Source organism: Narcine bancroftii, chromosome 3 (assembly GCF_036971445.1).
Source record: "Narcine bancroftii isolate sNarBan1 chromosome 3, sNarBan1.hap1, whole genome shotgun sequence".
NCBI lineage: Eukaryota > Metazoa > Chordata > Chondrichthyes > Torpediniformes > Narcinidae > Narcine > Narcine bancroftii.
This window is the reverse complement of record NC_091471.1, coordinates 277,509,342-277,532,207: the sequence shown is the minus strand read 5'-3', so window position 1 is coordinate 277,532,207 and position 22,866 is coordinate 277,509,342. Positions and strand designations below refer to the sequence as shown.

Sequence of the window (22,866 nt, the reverse complement as noted above, 5' to 3'; positions counted from 1 at the left end):
TCCCTTACCCCAAGCATGGTTGGCGTAGCGATTAACGCAACGTCTTTACAGCACCAGTGATGGGGTCCGGATCTGGGTTCAAATCCTGCGCTGTCCGTAAAGAGTTTGTACATTCTCCCTGCGTCTGATTCCACTTACTACCTTTCAGCTTCTAACCCCTCCCCTCCTTCCAGCTGCCCATATTTTTAATGTCCATTTCCACCTATCACCCACCAGCCTGTTTCTAACCTCTCCCCTCCCCAAGTGATTCCACCTCTCACTCTCTGGCCCTGTCACACGTTCCTTCTAACCTCCTCATACTGTCTCCTTCCCCTTTAGTCTCTCATGACTGAGGCAAGGTCACAACTCAAAATGTCGAGCGTCTGCTTTTGCCTCCTCAGGTGCTTTTTACTCCAGCAGTTTTGGTTGAGATTTCAGCATCTACAGTTCCTTGTGTCTCCACACAGCTTTCTTCCGAAAGTCAAGTTCCAGGAAACTGAATCTGATGGTTTTGAGTAACTTAATTTCTTTCCAGCAAGATGAGCCAGCTTCTCTGGTTTTGATCTCCCTGGGAGTGTAGGTCAATCCCAGCCTGAGCTGGGCATGTCTTTTTGATCTGCATTTCACAACTCCCACATTATTATGTCTCTATAACTGACTCCATTCACTCGCTGGCCAGATATTTATATCTTATCCTGGTTCTGCCCCATCAGAGACAACCCTCTCCCCAATCTCCCTGCTGTTTAACAAGCTTTTTTTTTTGGTCTTTAGACTTAAAAAAGTTAATCCTGTTTTTCTTTCCACAGAAGCCACCTGACAGCTGAGTATTTACAGTATCTTCTCTTTTTATGTTAGATTTCCAGCATGTGCAGCTTTTCATTTTCTTTTTTTAATCTTCACGTTTTACCTCATGGTCTTTTGTCTTTCCCACCGCTCCATTTCCCCCAGTTCTTTACTGCTCCCCACCTATGTACCGCATCTCCAACTTAAGATTTGGGGAGTAGATTTAGAACACGAATGAGAAGTGAATCTGTGGAATTGTCTGCTCAAGGAAGCAGTAAAGGCTGCCTCATTAAACTTATTTAGATTGATTTTTTGCAACGATTTAGAATTAAGGGTTATGGGGAAAAGGCAGGTAAATTGATTTGAATCCATGGCCAGATCGGCCATGATCTTATTGAATGGCAGAGCAGGCTCGATGGGCCAAATGGCCAACTCCTTCTCCTAACTCTTATGTACACCCTTCCTGATCTTAAATACCTTTGTTAGATCTTCTTTTACGTTTTTTTCTCTGAAGAACCACTCCACCTTCTCCAGCCTATCCACTGCAGAAAGAGTACCTCCACAAATTTGTACATCTGCTCCGTACACCAAATCCTCTGCAGAAAAGGAAAGTAATGGCATTGGTACCAACCCCCGGGGAACTCTTCCTGCTCCTACAGACCAACAGCCTTCAACCTTGACAAGGCCTCTTCTGTGTTAATGCAGCGATTAAAAGTTATCAAAGTAGACCTGGACTATAAATTTGACCAGACTTCAAATTTTAGGATTTGCAAATTTAATTTCAGTTAATAATTTAAGAAGAAATAACTAATGATGGCCAAGAAACCTTGGATTGTTGTGAAAATCCATTGATTCACTGATATCACTGGAGAACCAATATTTTCAAACGTTTGCAAGCTGAACACAACATTAATTTTAAATTTGCTGTATCATGTAGGAAGTTGGAGAAACATGACATTAACTTTGAATTTATCACATTTAATCGCATAATGATACTGACACATTGCATTAGTTAAACTGACCTAAAAATATTCTGCCGCTGATTTTCAGCATCTGATGCCTCCTCTCATGCCAGTGTCTAACAATATTTGGCCAGCATGGATGGGTTCTGGTTGTCCAGATACTGCGTTTCCATGGTCACAATTTCCTGGTGAAACCTTTCACCATGTTTGTCACTGACTGCATCAAGATCAGCAGGGAAGACGTCCAAGTGTGAATGCAGGAAATGAATTTTCAATGATATGTTTGCAGTGAACTGGGATTCACTGATAGGGTGTTACGCTGGTGACTGGCTCTGCCTCCCAGCTCCACCCCCATCTGCTCACATATACCCTGGTGTCCCGCCTAAACCCAGAGCCATACAAAGACTACTGGGAAACCCTATTCTTAATTATAAGCTAATAAAAGTGTTTGTTCTCCCTCCAGGCATGAGAGTTTTTAATTGTGCTACAATTTTCTTAGCTTATTCCCTAACGATGGAAGCTCTTCTCAAGCCTGTTAGGCTGCTGATGGACCCCCTACCCCCTAGACGTGGCTGAGGAGTTCACATACTGGCTAGACTGCTTCCAGGCCTACCTGAACATGACCAGAGATGTCTTCCACACTGATGAACTCAGGACATCCGCACTTGTTTGCAAGGGTAGGAACGAAAGGGTATGCATTCATCAGGGACTCCACTACATCATATGATGCTGCCATCGAGGCTGTGAAGGCTCGGTATCCGAAGTTGCAGAGTGAAGTTCTAGCAAGGCACTGACTCACTCCACGTCGCCAGTGGCCGGGAGAGACCATCGATGATTACCTGCTGGACTTGTGGATGCTTGCCAAGAAGTGGCTATGGGCCACGTTCATGAAAAAGAACACTCTAGTTGAATTGGCCAAATCATTGGAGCAGGCCAAGCTTGAGAACGACGACCTTGAAGCCAGCGTGCTTACTTACCCAAGGACTGACTGCTCCCACTACCCCAGCCTTAATGCCTGCTGCTTCCCGTGCTCGGGAGTGCTTTTTCTGTGGCAAAAGCCAGCATTCATGATCTCATTGCCCAGCAAAAGACTCAGTGTGTTCCAGCTGTGCCAATAGAGGACATTGGGTGAGAAATGGCCACGTCTGCACCACTCCCGGATCCAATTCCAGCCCCAAGCCATTTGCCCCGAATTCACCCAAACCCACTTGCTATGCTACACGCCAATGGAGGGTGGTGGTGAGGAAACGGTGCGAAAAGGCTCAGTGGCCATCTTGCTGTGACCCAAATTCAAACAGCACCATCATTGTTTGAGGAAGAAGGAGGGTGGCCAAGGTCGACACCATCTTTCCCACGCAGGGAAACTCAGGACAGTGGGGGCCACTCGAGTGAGGAGCATGGCGTCTATGGGGACCTAGCCTCGATGGTCCTAGATCAGGACAGACCACCAGCTCAGCAACTCCATAGTGACTGTGAAGGTAAACGACATTCCACTAAATGCCTAATCGACAAGGACTGTGCAAAAATACAACTTGAAGATGTATTCTTCCAATTACCATATATTTTTCACATCTCATACGCATTCTACGCATATTCAACAACATTATATAGTATACCTGTCATTTGAAGGGGGGAAATTCTGAAAATGAACTGTGTGCTCCAGTGTTGTTGGGTCGGAACTCCCTGTGTCACCTTAAAAGTGTGTCCTTGGAATACTCTGGTCCCCTCCACCCCGTAACGGATCAGAACAGAGGGTCCCTAAAATCAGAACCCACATGCAGCCTCTCCACACTGAATATCGACCCCTCCCCCACCTCTCTTCCCGAATCTGTCCCCAGACTGCAAACCCATTGCTACTAAGAATAGGAGGTACAGTGCAGCAGACTGAGAGTTTATAAAGTTGGAGGCTCAATGTCTGCTAGATGAAGGTATCATTGAACCTAGCACCAGGCCGTGGAGAGCACAAGTGGTGGTGGTGATGGGGGAAAACAAGTTCAGGCTAGTAATTGACTATAGCCAAACTAGTAATCGATACATACTCCTGGACGCATACCCCCTCCCTCGAATTTCGGACATGATGAATGATATCGCGCAGTATCGGGTCTATTTGACCATCAACCTGAAAGTTGTCTATCACCAGTTGCCAATCCATTCCGAGGACTGTCCATATATGGCATTTGAGGCTAATGGTCATCTCTATCAATTCTGGAGAGTCCCTTTCGGTATCACTAACGGGGTTTCTCTCTTCCACAGGCATATGGACAGAATGGTGGCTGAGTATGGGTTATAGGCTACCTTCCCCTCCCTCGATAATGTCACCAGCTGTGGCCACACCTTGGAGGACCATGACGCCATCCTCCAGAGTTTTCTCCATACAGGGAAAGCCCTGAACCTCACTTATAACTTGACATGTGCCTGTTTAGGACTAAAAATCTGGTTATCCTGATAGGATGCGCCCCCTGTTAAAGCTCCCCATTCCCAGGACCACAAAGGCTTTGAGGAGATGCCTGGGGTTTTTCTCATATTACGCCCAGTGGATCCCTCAATACACTGATATGGTTCACCTTCTCTTAAAAGCCACTAATTTCCCCCCTCAGCAGAAACCCAAATGACTTTTAACTACTTCCGGAACCACACTGCGAAAGCCACCATGCACATGGTGGATGAGAATGTACCTTTCCAAGTGGAATGCAATGCCTCAGACGTAGCCCTGGCCACTACCCTCAACCAGGCAGGCAGGTCAGTTTCATTTTTTTCACAGACGTTACAAGGCCATGAGCTCCAGAATCCATTGGTGTTAAAGAAGGTTGTAGAAGCCATGAGGCACTGGAGACTCCTTGGCTAGTAGGAAATTTACATTCCTCACTGACCAGCGTTCAGTCGCATTCATGTTCAATAATGTCAAGAGGGGAAAAATCAAGAATTACAAAATGGCTAGGTGGAGGATCGAACTCTCCACCGACAATTATGACATTGCCTATTGGCCAGGATCCCTTAACGACCCTCTAGATGCCATATCCAGAGGAAGCTGTGCCTCTGCACACACCAGTCAACTGAGGTCTCTGCATAATGAGCTCTGCCATCCAGGGGTCATCCACATGGCTCATTTTGTTAAGTCACACAATCTGGCCTACTCCATGGAAGATGTCAGGGAAATGACCAGGTCTTGCCGGCTCTGTGCAGAGTGCAAACTGCACCTGATCAAATTGTCCAGGCCCTTCGAATGTCTCAGTGTTGATTTTAAGGGACCTCTCCCCTCCACGAACGGGAGCACCTTCTTCCTCTCTGTCATTGACGTGTACTCCCACTTCCCGTTCACCATTCCGTGCCCAGACAGGTTCACCTTGTCAGTTATGAAGGCCCTAGACTCCATTTCCACCCTGTTCGGGTATCCCAGCTATATTCATAGCGACCGGGGCTCATCCTTTATGAGTGACGAGCTGCGTCAATACCTGGTGGTGAGGGATATTGCGTCCAGCAGGACTACGAGCTACAACCCCCGGGGGACAGGCAGATTGAAAAGGAGAATGCCATGATCTGGAATGTTGTCAAACTGGCCCTGAAGTCAAAAGGCCTTCCAGACTCACGCTGGCAGGAAGTCCTCCCTTTGGTGCTCCATTCCACTACTATGTACCGTGACCTATTCACTTTTGAAAGAAGGTCGGGATCAGGAACTACACTTCCAACCTGGCTCACCTCTCCTGGTCCGATACTTCTCAGGAAACACGTGAAGAGAAGCAAGACCGACCCCCTGGTGGAAAGGGTGAAAGTGCTCCACGCCTATGTGGAGTACCTGGATGGCAGGGAAGACACAGTCTCCATCAGGGATCTGGCACCCGCCGGAACAGAGGATCCGTTGCCTCAAGTGCCCTGCGAGTCATGGAGCTCATTGTCGCTGGCCCCAGTCAGGGCCTTGGGGGATCTGGTTCAGGAGGAACGTACACCCCCCTCCATCATCGAACTGGAGACCCAGCCCGCCTCTCCTTCCTCACGTGGGGACCAGGAGACCCAAAGAATCCAAGGGCCTCCGGTGCTAAGGTGCTCCACCAGGATCTCCAGTATCCCGGACTGCTTAAATCTGTAAATTTGTAAATAACTGTATATATATTTTTTTTAACCACTTGTTTCTGAACCCATGTTCTCTGTCTTCAGTCACAGGCCCTAAATTCTACAGGAAGGGGTGAATGCAGTGAACTGGGATTCACTGTTAGTGTGTTGTGCTGATGCCTAGCTCCACCCCCATCTGCCCATATATAACCCTGGTTTCCCACCTAAACTCAGAGCCCTTCCGAAGATGACTGTGAGACCCTACCCATAGTTATAAGCTTATAAAAGCGGTTGTTCTCCCATCCAGTCGTGAGAGCTTTTATTCACGCCATTGTTACATTTCATGGTTTGTATACTTGAAGTGACTTAAAATGTGACAGGAAATTGCAAAAATAGGTTATATCTAAAAAATGGTAATTAGTTTCTTAACCCTAAATGTGTAGGTTCTGTGTTTGAGCATTCCAGAACATCTTCTCCGGGACTGCACTATTCCCCTCATCTGCTATTCCTTCTTTCTTCTCTTCCCAATCTTTCCCAAAGCCTTGTATCCAAGAATATTTTGAACCCATTCCTGCCCTTTATTATCCAGGGGTCCACCATCACTGCTTCACTGTGGTTAATTATACCTGGAGCACAACCACTCGTTTGTATATGCACTGTTCATTTCTCTCTTAATCTAGCCTTGTCCAAAAGCTTTCTATTTCTGGTGCAGATATTGTATGGTGTACTGGCCTCCATTAGTGGTGGACTGTGTCCAAGATAATGCTCTATTAAATTCAGGCCAAACCACACTTGCCTCATTCTGGGATGAATAGGGAAGTTTCAGAGAGAGTGCAGGGTGTTTCCTGCATTAGAGAACGTGTCTTATGAAACAGGTTTGACAGAGTTTGGCCTAAACTCTTTGGAGTGACGAAGGATGAGAGTTAACTTTATTCTGATTATTATGATAAGATTATGAGGGGGAATAGATAGGGTGGAAAGCCACCACCTCTTCCCTGGGGCAACAACAGCGAATACCAGAGGAGGTGAGGGGAGGAAGTTTAAGGGTAACTTTTTTTATGCAGAGAGTGGTGGGTGCCTGGAATGCATTGGAGGGGAGGAGGTGGTGGAGGCTGGTACAATAGGGGGCACTCAAAAGACCCTTAGCCAGGCACACAGATGTAAGAAAATAGAGGGTTATGCATGTGAGATAGGGAGAAATTAGATTGTTGTGGAGTAGGAATACATAGGTCAGCATGACATCATGGGCTGAAGGGCCTGTACTGTACTGGAATGTCCCATGTCCTGTGATGCTATTTATCTTTCTCAGTCCATTTTGTGCTGCAAATTAATGTCAGCTTCATTCCATAGCACGAGCTAATCTTCCTAGGAGGATGTTCCTAGCTCTATGGGGGTGTGACTTGTCCACCCTATACAGATCACCCCTCCGAGACTAGCCCCAATACACGAGGAATCCAAAGCCCTCTCTCTCCTCCCATGCTATCTGTGCTACTGTTTCTGTAGCACAGGGAGTCATCAGGAAATTTCTAGTATCTCCATCTCTTCCCCAAACAATCCACCAAAGGGACTTCTCTTTTCCAGCCTGGGAATTGGGACTAACTGCAGCCTCTGGCTTTCCCAGACTTTCTGCAGCCACTCAATGACATCTTTGACCCTGGTTCTGGGGAAGGAGGCAGCAACATTCCATCCTGGAACCAAAGCAACACCTGACTGCTCATCAAGCAATAGCCATTCCTGTGTTGACCCTTGGGCTGCAGCTGAACCCCCAGTAGTGCCACCATCCAGCTTTGACTAGACTCCCAAAGGAAAACCTCTCCCTCACTACTGCAGGTGAATATTGATTTGAGTAAGATGATCTTTTCCTGTCTGTTTTATCTTGGGCTTCCTCTCTTAAACTGCAGGGTGACCACCTCTTGAAACATGCTGTCCTTCACTGGTAGGGATGGCAGTCATATCAAGCTGTAAAACCCAGGGGTCCTCCTGCAGACAATGTGGAGCATGGAACATTAGAGCATACTACAGGCCCTTCTGCCCACAATGTTGTGCCAACCCACTCCACATCAATCTATGTTAAACAGGAAAGTCTGCAGACACTGTGATTGTGGTGCAATACACAAAAGTACTAGAAAATCTCAGCTGGTCACTCCTTCACTAAAGGACTCAAGATGGTGGTGTGACGATATCTCACAGCTGCCACTCTGGATGTGGGTGTTACATTTACCTAAGAAGGTGCTATGAAGGAACATTGAAATAGATCGAGGAAGGACTCTGGAATGAGAGGGAATGGGAAAGGCAATGCTGAAGATATCATGGAGGAAGCAGACCTCTTGAAAGTTGCCAAGGTCCGACCCGAGCGGCTGGTACTGGTGGAGGAGAGCTCGTTGCGGCCCAGTGATCATGGACGAAGCCCTCTGTGGTGGGGATGGCGGTGTGGTGAGCAGAGTTGGTGGTGGAGGCTGGAGTCGGCGGTACCTTAAGGCTGGAACTGGCAAGGCAATGGCCGGCAGCTTCGAGGTGGCATGTGGTTGCAGGGGCTATCTGCGTCGTTGGCAGTGGTGCAATGTTGGGCTGGAAGGACAGTGAGGAGGTAGTCTGAGGGTCTGGAGCAATGAGCCGCATGCTGGCTTGGGAACCCACAGCAGGCGTGTCAGCCAGGAGTGCGGGACATAGTGGCAGAACTATTGACTGAGGGAATTACCCTGAAAATAGGCTGCACAGCAGTTGCTCGCAGCGTCCTCTCACTACGAAGCCATTTTGCCTGCCCCTATGTCTGGTCTTGCGCATAATATTACATTATTAAGTAACACCTTGTCCTGGAGAAATGCAATCTCATTTTTATGGCTGTTTCACGGTTTTAAAAATGATCAATAAATTCTGACTGACTGACTCCACAGTGATCAGTCTCAGTGCTCAGAGGTTGGCAGCCTCAGAGAATGAGACCAAATCCAAAGGGAAGCAGACAGTGACCACTCACGCTCATGGTCAAGTGACACAAAACATCAGACTAGAAAAGAGTTGGCAGGTGCTGGAGGAACACGAACGTGATGGAGAAACTCAGCAGATCACACAGCATCTCTAGGAAGTAAAGGGTAACCACTGTTTCGGGCCTGAGCCTTTCTTCAAAGTGTGAGCAATTCCCAGGCAGGTGCCTAAATAAACAGTTGGGAGGAGGAGAGGAGAGGAGTGAGGAGGGGGCAGGGGAAGGATATGGGTCATTGGTGAATATGAGTGGGTGGGTAGAAGAAGTCACGGGGAGGGCTTAGCTCTTTGAATGGAGAGGGAAGGGAGGGGATGGGGAAGCTGGAAGGGCACAGAGGAATAGAGAGAGATAGGGAGGGGGGTTAACAGAAACTGGAGAAGTCAATGTTAATGCCATTAGTTGGAATTCCTCCAATTTGCGGGTAGCCTTCGTTTGACATTGCATAAGGCTGTGAACTGACATGAGGAAGTGGGAAAAGGGTGTGAAATTAATATAATTGGCCCTGGTATTGCAGTGGTGAGAGTGATCATTGAAATGATCTCCCAGTCTGTGTCTAATCTCGTCAATGTAGAGGAGGCCACAGCAGGAGCACCAGATGCAGTAGGTGGCTCCACAAATTCACAGGTGAAGTGTTGCCTCTCTTGGAAGGATTCTTTGGGGCCCTGAGTGGTGGTGTGGAAGGAGGTGTGGGTGCAAGTTGGGCATCTCCTGCGGTCACGGGGCTAGGTACTGAGGGTGCAATCAATAGGAAGGGATGAGTGGATGAGTGAGTCCTGAAGGGTGCTGTCTGGTGGTGGGATCATGTTGCAGGTGACAGAATTTGCAGATCAAAAATATGTTGGAAGTGGACGCTGGTGGGGTGGTAGGTGAGGACAAGGGGAATCCTGTCCTTGTTATCCTGACCTTGTTGTGTCTCAAGGCAGAGGGGGCCAGGACAGATGTATGAGGAGATGTGGGTAAGGGCTGATTTGATGGTGGTAGAGGGGAAACCATGTGTTTTGAAGAACGAGGACATCTCAGATGTTCTGGAATGGAAGGCCTCATCTTGGGAGAAGACATGGCAGTGATGGAGGAATTGAGAGAAAGGAATCCTTACAGGGGGCAGGGTGTCAAGAAGTGTAGTAAAGTGTAATTACTGTGGTAATTAGTAGATTTTAGAAAATATCTGTAGGTGTTTTTCTCCCGAGATAGAGACAGAGATGGATCAAGTGAATTTGAGGTCAGCGTGAAAGTTAGCAGCAAAGTGGATAAAGTTGATGAGCTTATCTTGGGTGCATGAACAGCACCGATGCAGTGGAGGAAGGGTTGAGGGCCCTTGCCAGTGTAGGCTTGCACCATGGATCACTCCACAGGCCAAGCTGTGGCCCGTGTTGGTACCTATGGCTACTCCTTTGACTTGGAGAATTTGAGGTGAGTCAAAGGAGAAGTTATTGAGGGTGAGAACAAGTTCTGCCAGGCAGAGGAGGATTGGTTAGGTTTGTTGTTGAGGAAAAAGCGAAAGGCTTTGAGACCTTCTGTATGGGATTGAGGTATACAGACATTGGAGAAAGAGGCTGTGAATTCAGGGATCTGGAAGTTAATGAAAAAGCAACAACCTGGTGGAGGGGCATGTGCGATATCATGGATGTAGGTAGGAAGGAACTGGACCTGGGAGATAAGATGATACCAGTTTGGTGGGGCAAGAACACGTAGAAACAATGGATCCACCAGAACAGTTAGGTTTGTCGATCTTGGGGTAGGGGGTGGGGTAGAAAACTAGGCAGTACAGGTTTGGGAAACAATGAGGTGGGAGGGAGATGACCAGAAGTGATGAGGTAAGTGATAGTGCATGAGGCGGTGACTTGATTTTTTGTGGTGAGGTCCTGTTCAAGGCCTTCTACTTACCCACCACCCACCAGCTTCCACATCTAACAAAATCTGTATTTCCCACCAGCTACAATGTTGTCCCATCACGTTGGTTACCTTTAGTTCCTATTCGTGCTACATGGCCGGTTGTTTCCCCAGCACCACAACAATTTTACTTTTCCCTATCTCATACACATCATCTATGTTTCTTACGAGGTTCTTTTTAAGAGTCCCTATTGTACCAGCTACCATCACCTCCCTGGCAATGCATTCCAGGCACCCACCACTCTCTGTGATACAAAATTTACCTCTGATATCTTCCCTAAACTTTCCTCCATTCATCTTAAACAGATGTTCTCTGGTATTAACTATTGCTGCCCTAGAAAAGAGTGCTGGCTGCCCACCCTACCTCAGCCCCTCATAATCTTATGGACCTCTCTTAAGTCACTTCTCATCCTTGTCGCTCCAAGGAGAAAAGTCCGCTCAGTCAACCTTGCTTCCTAATACATGTTCTACAATTCAGGCCGCATCCTGGTAAATTTCCTCTGCAAAGCATCTAGATCCTGTGGTTCGAGACCTGTGGTTGCCCAGGGCACAGGATAAATCCTGAAGTTCCCAGATGGAGATGTGACACAATGGCTTCTGGGGTACCAATAATTAAATGGACATTACAATTCCATGTCATTACTATTGAGAGTGAAAATGCTGCAGAAAATGCCTCACCTTTGCCAGCCTGTTAATGCCAACCCTTGGAAGTGAAGGGATGGGAACTTTGACAGGGATTGAATCACCTGCAGCCACTGAAGGTGATTTTCCAGGTGGGTCTTGATTGGTGTCCGGATTTGGTTGACACCTGTTGCCCCCTTGAAGGCACTTGCAAACCAGATGGTCCTGAATCCATTGTCCACGTACTTAGCGAGGAGGTCCTCTGCAATTCAAAAATCCTTGCTTAACAAGATGGCACTTGTTTTAAGGAGCCCAGCCGGGAGTCTGTGAGGCAGCAAAACGATGAGAGAATTGCTTCTTACCTGCTTTGGCAATGTCAAACTTTGGCTGATAGAACCACATCATCGGGGTAATATAGTCAGCTATCCCGCATTCTGAGAAAAGAATAATCCAGAAGTTCAAACTGGCAATGCAGTTGAAAATTATCAATTAGAAATGTCCACGTGACTAAAATGCGGCTGAATTAAGGAAGTACATTATCCCACATGAATGTGAATTTATTTTAATTTTAATGATACCACATAGTCGAAGCCGATTGCGGCCCATGAAACCTGTGATGCCCAATTATCCGACCAACCCCGGATGTTTTGGAACATGGGAGGAAAGTGGAACAGGACAAACTCACACAGATCAAGGGGAATATATACATACTCCTTGTAGACTGCGGCAGATTTGAACCTGGGTCGCTGGTGGGCTGTGCTGACTGTTAGGTTAACCCTGCTGCCCAATAAATCATATGCTTCAGATCTTAGCAGATTGGAAAGTATTTAGAACATTAATTATTGCTATAAAATTGCATGTTAAAATACTCCATTTACTGTATATAGATAGGGCCTTTCATGAGCTCAGGATATCTGAGGTAGCCCATTAGATATTTTCCATGCAGTCACTGGGGTAATGCAGAAAAAGTACAGCCAATGTACACACCTTCTGACAACCCCAACTGGGTAATACAGGGTGATCTGTTTCAGGGATGTTGGTCACAGACACAAGGAAGAACCTTTTCTCTTCCTCACCTGAGAGGGCTGACTTGATCAGCTCAAAGTTGGCCCCACCAACTCTCTCCCTCAGTAATATGCTGTCTGGATGAGTGGTCTCTGGAGTGGGAACTGAACCCACAAACGTCTCGCATTGACCTTGTAAGTTGAACCAGAGGCCTAGTACAGTGACTCAATCTGAGAACAAGATATTTTTGCTGCACAAGATATTTTTACATTTTAAATTAGATGTACAGTTAGATGTACAGCATGGTAACAGGCCTTTCTGGCCCATAAGCACATGGTGCCCATTTGCACCCAATTAACCTATAACCCCTGTACATTTTGAAGGAGGAGAGGAAACTGCAGTACCTGGAGGAAGGCCACATGGACACAGGAAGAACATACAAACTCCTTACAGAGAGCAGTGGATTGGAATCCAGGCTGTTAGCAATATAATAGCAAAGCACTAATCGTTACACTAACCGTGCCCCCTATAAATTAACTCGTCAATTTTGACTGGCCACATATCCAATTAGCAGGGTTTTAATTTATTCACTGATTTGGATACATCCATGAAGACAAAGTATGACATAATTTGTGGGAGTGGAGGGAAGAATGAAAGAAACCCAAATTTGTCTTACGGTCTGCAATGCACTGTGAATGAACTGATTGGATTGCCAGCCCAACTCCCAAAAGAAGGTAAAGGGTCACACAGACCATACACAGATTTTATAAAGAGCATCTTGTCTACCAAAGTGGCCCAGATCCTGCTTCAGCCACACCCAAATTTCATGGTGGTGAAAGGTACAGGGCCACTGAATAGCCGAAGAAAATTTCCTGTTGATTAAACAAGGGCTTGTGCCACCTAAAAGAGTCCTGAAAGACTCACCATGGATTTTCTTGTTATTAATTTTTCGCAACATATCATCCCACATCAGAAGTTTAAGGCCAGGGTAGTTGTTGACCACAAAACTCCCAACTTCCTTGATGTATTTGAGGAACATCTGTCCAATATCTCCTCGTCCCTCCTTCAACCAATGTCTGGATTCAGTACTTTCCCCGAGATGATAAACCTCCAGAAAGCAAAAAGAAATTTAAATGCCCCTTCTGGAAAATACTCGATTTTATCTGCCATGCAGGAACTAACCTCCAGCCTTAGTTTAGGAGAAAACGGTATCAAACTCCAGTGGAGAACATCCAGCAAAACTCACTGAGCAACTTTAAAAGCAAAACAAAATGTTCCAATTAACAGCAAAAGAGCACAAGTTAAATTCAAATGACACCTTTCCTTATTGAACTTTTCAACACTGTCCCATTTATTACACATGTTGTCTGATGCAGTGGAGATGGGTTTTCATCGATCACACAGTATAAACGTGTACAAGATTAGAATGAACAATTCAAGCAAATATACTTAGAATGGCAGCTGAAGTGCTTTGAAACTACACTGGCCAAAAACACAAGGAGACCAGCACCAAACTCTCTCATGAGTCAATTATCTATTACTTCATGAATGTGGCAGTAACTATGTGATGTTTATGGCAGAGGAGAAGACAAAACAAAACCTGTCTCATTTCTGAGAACCAGTTGCAGGTAATGAAAGAGAGGTGTGGAGCAGCTCTAGACTTCCCTTCTGTTTTTTATAACCAGCACTTTGGTCTTCTAACTACAGGAAAGATATCAATAGATTAAAAGAATGCAGAGGAGTTACAAGGATGTGGCTAGGATTTAAAGAACTAAGTTAAGGGAAAGTTTAAACCAGTTAGGACTTTATTCCCTGGAATGTTGGAGAATGTAAGGAGATTTGATAGGGGGACTACACAGAGTAAATGCAAGTAGGCTTTTTCCATTGAGGCTGGGTGACAAAAGAACTAGAGGATGTGGGTTAAGGGTGAAAGGTGAAATGTTTAAAAGAAACATTAGGGGAACTTCTTCACGAAGAGAGTAGTGAGGGTGTGGAACGAGCTGCCAGCTGAAGTGGTGAAAGCAGGTTCAATTTCGACAATGAAAGAAAATTTGGATAGGTGAATGGGAGGGGTATGCAGGGCTCTGATCCAGCTGCAGGTCAATGCAGTTCAGCACAGACTAGATGGGCTGAAGGGCCTGTTTCTACACTCTATACTTCTATGTCTCAAGTAGTTAGAGCATTATCAGATCAAAGTTTTACAAAGCTAATTTAATTAAAAATACCTTCAAGATGTATGGTATACATTTATTAATTTCTATGTACCATTGCTGTACTCTCAGGCTCTCTTCTGATTTCCAGGTTGACATTATACAGTTTTTTGCTACAGCTAAGGCTATCATAATAAATCTTTTTTGTGCTTCTTCCAAATCGAGGGCTAGTTCTTTACTTCTTATATTACTTAGAAGAAAGATCTCAGGATTTTTTGGTATGTTGCTTTTTGTGATTTTATTTAATACCTGATTTAGATCTTCCTCAAACTTTTCCATTTTCCCACATGTCCAAATTGCATGTACTGTTGTTCCCGTTTCCTTCTTACAGCGAAAACATCTATCTGATACTGTTGGGTCCCATTTATTTAACTTTTGGGGCGTTGTGTATAGCCTGTGTAACCAATTATATTGTATCATGCGTAACCTCATGTTTATTGTATTTCTCATAGTTCCGGAACATAGCTTTTCCCATGTTTCATTCTTTATCTTTATGTTTAGATCTTGTTCCCAGCTTACTTCATCGTTCTCTTTCTATTGCATTGGAAAAAATAACATATAATTTAAGAAATAATGTCACAGTATTCGAACAAATTTGGGAACCGTACATGGAACACAACAGAGGGCCTACTGCGGACCTCCACCCCCTAAAACGACAGAATGAGAAGAAGACGAAATGAACTGACCCCGTGTGTAAAAGTAGATGACACAAATTTCTTGTTTATTTTCAATGTGTGATGACATTGTTTAATGGGTTTAATGTATTGTATCTGTTGAAAGTTTAGTGGGTGGGGAGGGGAGTGGGAAAAAGGGGAGCAAATGACACTGTATATTCAAGAGGGAAATGTTTGTGTGTATTTTGGTTAATATGGTTCATAGTGTAAAAAATGTTTTAAAAATTAAAAAAGATGTATGGTCAATATTTACATAAACTGAATGGTAGGAAACACCCCACATAAAATGCACACTCCCAGTGAGAAACAGGTGTTTCCCAGCTTGTGAAACTCCAGCTATATAATGGTTACTCCCTGCTACCCACACACTCATTGTCAACCGACTCTGGCTCAAACCCCAGTCCACTGAAAAATGAAATATTGAGGGCAAAAAGATATCTCTGGCAGATACGGTCATGAAGAAGGCCAAGAGATTTGATAAATATTCACATTCCAAAAGGGGAAAACCTAATGCATAAAGATGATTCCAGCACTGGGGCGGCACCAGTGATCGGGACCGGGGTTCTAATCCCACACTGTAAGGAGTTTATACATTCACCCCGTGTCTGCGTGGGTTTCCTCTGAGGGCTCTGGTTTCCTCCCACCCTTCAAAGATACCAGGGCTTGCGGCACGGACCCATGGACTGAAAGGGCCTGTTACTGGCCTGTATGCCTACATTTAAAAATTTAAGGCCCCAGTAGTTTCTTCCCACAATGTGGCCAGGCCCTGGGTACTGATCACATGTATCTAAAGACATTGTGGGAAGAAACTGCTGGGCCTTATCAGAGATGTTTGAATCATCATTAAGCTCAGGTGAAATACCAGAAAACTGGAGGATAGTTATGTTGTGCCTTCATTTAAGAAAAACTGCAAGGACAAGCCAAGGGACTATAGACCAGTGAAATTAACATCAGTGGCGGGAAAGTTACCAGAGGGGATTCTGAGGAACAAGATTTTCCTGCGTTTGGAAAGGCAAGGACAGATCCTCATGGCTTTGCATATAGGAACAACTAAAAGCACAAAACTACTGGAGGAAGTCAACAGGGCACGCAATGTCCATAGGACATCAAGATCACAGTATTTTTACCAGGATAGCGAAGCCTAAAACTAGGGATTTCAGGTGAGAGGAAAACCATCTTGAAGGATGAAAGAGCAACCTTTGCCACACAGAGGGTGGTAGGAGAATGGACTTGGAAAAGACAGGTTCAATCATGAAGGTAATTTTAATAGATTAATGGTTCAAAGGGATATGGTTGTTCAGGAAATTATGCCCCTGTATGCCTGGGTCTCTCTCTCTCTCTCTCTCTCTCACTGTCTGTCCTACAACAGGGCCCTACCATTCACTGGACAACTCCTGCCCTGGCTTGATTCACCAAAATGATGAAGCCTCACACTTGTCAGAGTTAAATTCCATTTGCCACTCCTTGGCCCATCTCGATCGTGTTGTAGCTCAGGTAGGTAACTTGGCATGGAGGAGTTAGGCCAATGGGCCTTTTCCATTCTCTTCAACTCCATGACTCTCATCCTGCTGAGATCACCACTCTCCCAACCCCACCTCCATCCTGACCTCACTGTAATGAGAAGCTCCCACTTTCTGACCATTGCAAAGACTTGGTGAAGGTATTGTGAATTGACGTGTTGCCCTCTAGGGAATATTATGGAGGGTATGATGTGTCGACAGGTCAGTAACATTATGCATGGTACATACCTCGTCACCTCCAATGTGGAGCCAAGTCGACTTCTGATGTTTGGCGAGTATCTGGGTGAGGATTTCCTTCACCAGGTTCAGGGATTCTGGTAAATGAGGATTGAGACTGTTGGGGTATCTCTCCGCCTCACGGAGGTGCCAGTATTTGTTGTGCTTGAGAACAAACTATCGGAGAAGCAGAATCTGAGTGAAAAATTCTTAGCACAAATTATGAGTTGTCAGTTACAATGGCAGCAAGGCCCAAGTAAACAACAGGCCTGATCGAAGTCTGCTTCAAAGTAGTGACGAAAATCCAAATGTGCTACAGTGAGTCAAATCTTTTCATTTTAATTTTAACAATCCAGTATGGTAGAAGGCCCTGCCAGCCCACAAACCCACACTGTCCAATCACACCCAATGAAAATCAAGAGGGAGGCTATAGAAATGAAACTCATCACCAAATAAAAATCACAGGTAACTAAATATTGTATTCCAAGTGACCGCACAAAGTTTCTGTGAAGATTGTTGTCCTCACACTGGGGGGGGGGGGGGTTATCCTCACACTGAGGAGGGGTTATCCTCACACTGAAGGGGGGGGTTATCCTCACACCGAGGGTTGGGGTAATCCTCACACCGAGGGGGGGTTAACCTCACAGTGGAGAGTCTATCTGCTTCCAACATGCCATGTTGTCGATGTTTTGGACTCAGCCAAATGTGGTGGTGTGAGTTGTGCATGGAAATAGGGCAGTGTTTGACCACACACTTCTCCACTGTAAGATCAGTCAGGGATCCCAGGAGAGACTGGGGATGTAGCATTGTTCAAAGAGCAATTGACCACATCCCTTCAGTCTTTTCTTGGTGGCCAACTCTCAGGGCAGAGCTCAGAGTAGAGACATTGTGGCACATGCTGACAACTTGGTCTGCCTACAGATCCCAGCAAGTGTCAACGGAGCCTCACTGCTAGTGATAGGTTTGGAGAACTTTCCAGGAGGTTTAGGAAGGCAATGCTGCTGATAAGCACCTTCTGAGATGAGGACGTGGTTCACAGTTTCCATGAGCATTGGATCTTTGGTGACAGAGACCACTTTTGTACAGTTAATCACAAAAGTCTGCAGATTCTGGGGACGAGGGCAACACACAAATATGCTGGAAAAATTCAGCAGGTCGCGCAGCATCGATAGGGAATGAATGGTAACCAACTTATTCCGCCTGGGCCCTTCATCAGGAATAACGATAAGAACAAACAGATGCCTGAATTAAAATGTAGGGGACGGTGGTGGGGGGGGGGGTGGGGGGTGGGAGGAGGAGAGAAGAGGAGATACTGGGGTAAAGAACAATACACAGATGTGTGGGAGAAACTCAGCTTCTCCCTGGTTCTCTCCTCTAATAGGTAGCAAGAGAAGGCCTGTGATGGGTGTGTATAAGAGAGTGGTAGTGGCCTGGAGGCCTGTGACTAATAGTCAGATCAGGGAAGGGTCCATTGTTGTTTGTCATCTATATCAATGATCTGGATGAAAATGTATTGATTGGATCAGCAAAGTTGCAGATGGCACCAAGATTGGGGTGTGGTGGACAGTGAGGAAGGCTTTCAAAGCTTGCAGAGGGATCTGGACCAGATGGAAAAATGGCCTGCAAAATGGCAGATGGAATTTAATGCAGGCAAGTGTGAGGTGTTACACTTTGGAAGGACAAACCATGCTAGGGCATGTACAGTAAACAAGAGGTAACTGAGGAGTACGGTAGAACAGAGAGATCTGAGAATACAGATATATAATTCCCTGAAAGTAGCATCATTAGTAGAGAGGGTTGTAAAGAGAGCTTTTAGCATATTGGTCTTCATGAATCTAAGTATTGAGTTTCAAAGTTGGGATGTTATAGTAAAGCTGTATAAGACATTAGTGAGGCCAAATTTTGATACAAATTTAGAAAATTGTGCACAGTTTTGACCACCTAACTCCAGGAAAGGTACCAATAAGATTGAAAGAATTTACATTGCCGGTTCTTGAGGACCTGAGTTACAGGGAACAGGTAAACAAGTTAGGACTTTATTCCCTGGAGAATTGGTGAAAGGGGGGAGATATGATAAAGCTATACAAAATTATGAGAGGTATAGATCAGGTAAATGCAAACTACTGAGGGTAGGTGAGAAAAGAACTAGAGGGTGAGTAAAGGATGAAAGGTGAGATGTTTGAGGGGAACATGAGAGTGGTGAGAGTGTGGAATACACTACCAGTGGAGGTGGTGGACAAGGGTTTGATTACAACATTTATGGGAAGATTTGATCGGCACATTGATGGGAGGGAAATGGAGTGCAGCTGTAGGTTGATGGGACCAGATGGAATAAATAGTTCAGCATGAACTAGATGGACAGAAGGGCCAATTTCTGAGCTCCAGTGTTGTATGGCTCAGTGGTTTTATGGATGCTCTCACAGAATATTCCCCCCACCTTGCTCAGTCTTCAGGCAGAGGTAATTCACTCATACCTTAACTTACCTCCATGTGCCCAAAAGTTTGAATCAAGGGTATAATCTCCAGGTTATTGCTTGCAGCCAACTGCTGAATAGTGCTGATGTCAGCTGAGCTATACAGAGAAAAAAAATTATAAAAACAAATTTACCAAGAGAAGCTCATACAGAGACTGGAGGAATATTGGCCAAGGAATAATTCCTGCCCCAGAACTCACTCCCGGGCACGTGTCTATTCAAATACTATCTGACCACCCCAACTGGTTATCTTGGTCCATAACCAATCTAGCTCAGCACAGAAAATTCAGCCAGAGGCTCACTCCTCCACAGTGATCAGTATCAGTGCTCGGATATTGGGAGCCACAGGGAGCGAGACCAAAACCAGAGAGAAGCAGACAGTGACCACTCATGCTCATGGTCAAGTGACTCCAGCTGTAAAACACCTTCTAAACATCAGGCAAGAGAAGAGTTGGAATTAAATAAGAAAGTCAGCAGGTGCTGGAGTCCAGTGCAATGCACACACGTGCTGGAAAAACTCAGCAAAAACAGGCCTGAATTAAAGAGTGGGAGGGAGGAGGGGAAGGAGGAGAGGAGAAGAGGGAAAAAGAGACAGGGAGAAGAGCACAGGCCAACAGTTAAGTCATAGGTTATATACAGGTAGGAGATAGAAGCTGAGGAGTGGTGGGGGAGGGCAACACTTTGATAGGAGATGGAAGGGAAGGGAGGGGGGAGCTGGAGGAAAGTTGGGAAAGGGAGAGAAACACAGGGAGAGGGTTGAATTTTGCACACGTTTTGAGCAGCAAGTAGCCTGTCTTTCTACAAGGTCAGTTAGGAGCAATGATAATTCACCCAGGAGTTGGAGAACTTCTGGGTCTAAGGAATGGGACTCAGGAAGAGTTGATGTATCAGCAATTACACACTGACATTCCAGTACCGGCAGTCGTTCCACGTGGAGGAATGGAAATAAAAAGGACAGTCGATGAAACCGTACCTCCACATGATGTATGTTGGGGTATCCCTACACCAGAAAATGATGAACCAGCTTCCCAAAAACATTCTTGGGAAGCTGAAAGGTCTTAATGTGGATACATCACCTGGACTGGATGGGCCGCATCATAGGGTTCTGACAGAGGTAGTTAAGGAGATTGTCAGTGAATCAGTAGTGATCTTTCAAGAATCATGAGTGTCAGGAATATTTCCAGAGGATGGACAAAACACTGTACTCTTTAAGAAACGAAAGTGGCAAAATAATGGGAAAGTATTGGCCAGTTAGCCTGACTTCAGAGGTTGACGAGATCTCGGGGTAAATTAGGGGAGATCTTGCCTGTTGGAGTTCTTTGAGATAATAATGAGCAGGACAGACAAAGGACAGTCAATAGATTCTGTTGACTTGGATTTTCAGAAGGCCTTTGACAAGGTGCCACTCTTGAGGTTGTTAAAGAAGCCTACGGTATTACAGGAAAGGAACCGGTGTGGATTGAAGATTGACTGACTGGCAAAGGCAAAGAGTTGGAATAAAGGGGGACTTTTTTGGCTGGCTGCCAGTGACTAATGGTGATCCACAGGGGTCGGTGCAGACTCCACTACTTATCATGCGAATGATTTAGATGGTGGAATTGATGGCTTTGTGGCCAAGTTTGCAGATGAACAAAGATAGGTGGAGGGACGGATAGTGTTGAGGAAGCAGCAAGTCTGCAGAGGGTCCTGAACAGATAGGAGAATGGGCAAAGAAGTGGCAGATGGAATACAATTCAGGGAGGTGTATGGCCATGTACTTTGGTCAAAGAATTAAAAAGGTAGACTATTTTCTAAATGGGGAGATAATTCAGAAAGCAGAGGTCCAAAGGGATTTGGGTGTCCAAGTGTAGGATTCCCTTGAGGTGAACTTGCAAGTTGAGTTAGTAGTAAGGAAGGCAAATGCATTAATTTCAAGAGGACTGGAATATAAAAGCAGGGATGTAGTGCTGAGGCTTTATCAGCCATTGGTCAGACCACATTTGGAGCATTGTGAGTAGTTTAGGCCCATAACAAAGGAAGGATGTGCTGATGTTGGAGAGGGTCCAGAGAAGATTTATGAACACGATCCTGGGGATGAGAGGGTTAATGTATGAGAAGTGTTGGATGGTCTGGACCTGTACTCACTGGAGTTTAGAAGGATGATTTCATAGAAATATTGGAAAGGTTGGATAGAGTGGGTGTGGAGAAGTTTCCAACAGTGGGAGAGTCTGGAACCAGAGGTCACTGCTTCAGAATAAAAGGGCATCGCTTTAGAACAGAGATGAGGAGAAATTTCTCCAGGTAGTGAATCTGTGGAATTCATTACCATAGACGGTTGAGGAGACAAAATCATTGGGTAGATTGAAAGCAGATGATGATAGATTTTTGATTAGTAAGAATATCAGAAGTCCAAAAGAGCACAGGATCAAAGAGCAGAACAAGGCCATCAGGTCTGTTCTGCTATTAATCATAAGTTGATCCTTATCACTCAGCCCCACTCCCCGACCTTCCCTCCATAACCCTAAATGCCCTACTAATCAAATGCCTGTCAATTTCTGTCTTAAATGGACCCAAAAGCCTCACTTCCACAGCTGCCAGTGGCAACAAGTTCCCCAGACTCACAACCTCTGACTAAAGAAATTTCTCCACATCTTCTGTTTAAATTGACGCCTTTTTAAGTTGAAATTGTGGCCTCTTGTCCTAGACTCCCCTCCCATGGAAAACAACAGTTACATCTGCTCTGTCCAGGCCTTTCAGCATTCGAAATGCCTCTCTGAGGTCCCTCCCTCATCCTTCTGTCCTCCAACAAGCGCAGTCCAAGAGCCGACAAACATTGCTCATATGCAAACCCTTTCATTCCTGGTATAAATCTTCTCTGAACCCTCTCCAATTCTAGCATATCCTTTCTCAAACATGGCACCCAAAACTGTACCCAGTTCTCCAAGTGAGGTCTCACCAGTGCCCTAGAGTCTCATCATTGTGCGCTGTTTCTCTAGAAATGAATACCAACGTTGCATTCACTCTCTTCACTACCAACTCGACCTGGAGGTCAACCTTTAGGGGATCCTGCACGAGGATTCCAAGTCTTTTTGCACCTCCAACTTTGAATTTCTCTCCATCTAAATAACTGTCTGCCCGTCTATTTCTTGTACCTAAGTGATTGACTAATACACTTCCCAACGTTATATTTCATATTCCATCTCTTTGTCCATTCTCCTCATCTATCCAAGTCTCTCTGTGGCCTTTCCGTGTCCTCAGCTTGACTACCTATTTTGAGGTATCCACAAATTTAACCACAAAGCTATCTATTCCATTATCCAAATCATTCATATATGGGAAATGGCCCCAACACTGACCCCTGTGGAACACCACTCGTAACAGGCAACCAACCCGAATAGGATCCCCTTATTCCCATCCTGTTTCCTGCCTATTAACCAATTCTCTACCTATGCTAGAATCCTTCCTGTAATTCCATGAACTCTCATCTTGTTAAGCAGCCTCATATGTGGCACTTTGACAAAGGCCT

At 45.4% G+C, this 22,866-nt stretch overlaps 1 protein-coding gene across 6 annotated transcripts in view; it reads right to left on the bottom strand.

Annotated features, from left to right (window-relative positions):
• The window catches only part of LOC138758824 (hexosaminidase D-like), a 124,085-nt gene that overhangs the window by 30,162 nt on the left and 71,057 nt on the right, over positions 1 to 22,866 (bottom strand). For all 6 annotated transcript variants that reach the window (XM_069928237.1, XM_069928238.1, XM_069928239.1 and 3 more), the window contains 5 exons: positions 19,372 to 19,459; positions 16,900 to 17,064; positions 13,192 to 13,375; positions 11,625 to 11,696; positions 11,320 to 11,524 (listed from right to left, as the gene is read on the bottom strand). In XM_069928237.1, coding sequence (XP_069784338.1) covers positions 11,320 to 11,524; positions 11,625 to 11,696; positions 13,192 to 13,375; positions 16,900 to 17,064; positions 19,372 to 19,459 — 714 coding nt within the window. The remainder of the gene's footprint in view (positions 1 to 11,319; positions 11,525 to 11,624; positions 11,697 to 13,191; positions 13,376 to 16,899; positions 17,065 to 19,371; positions 19,460 to 22,866) is intronic.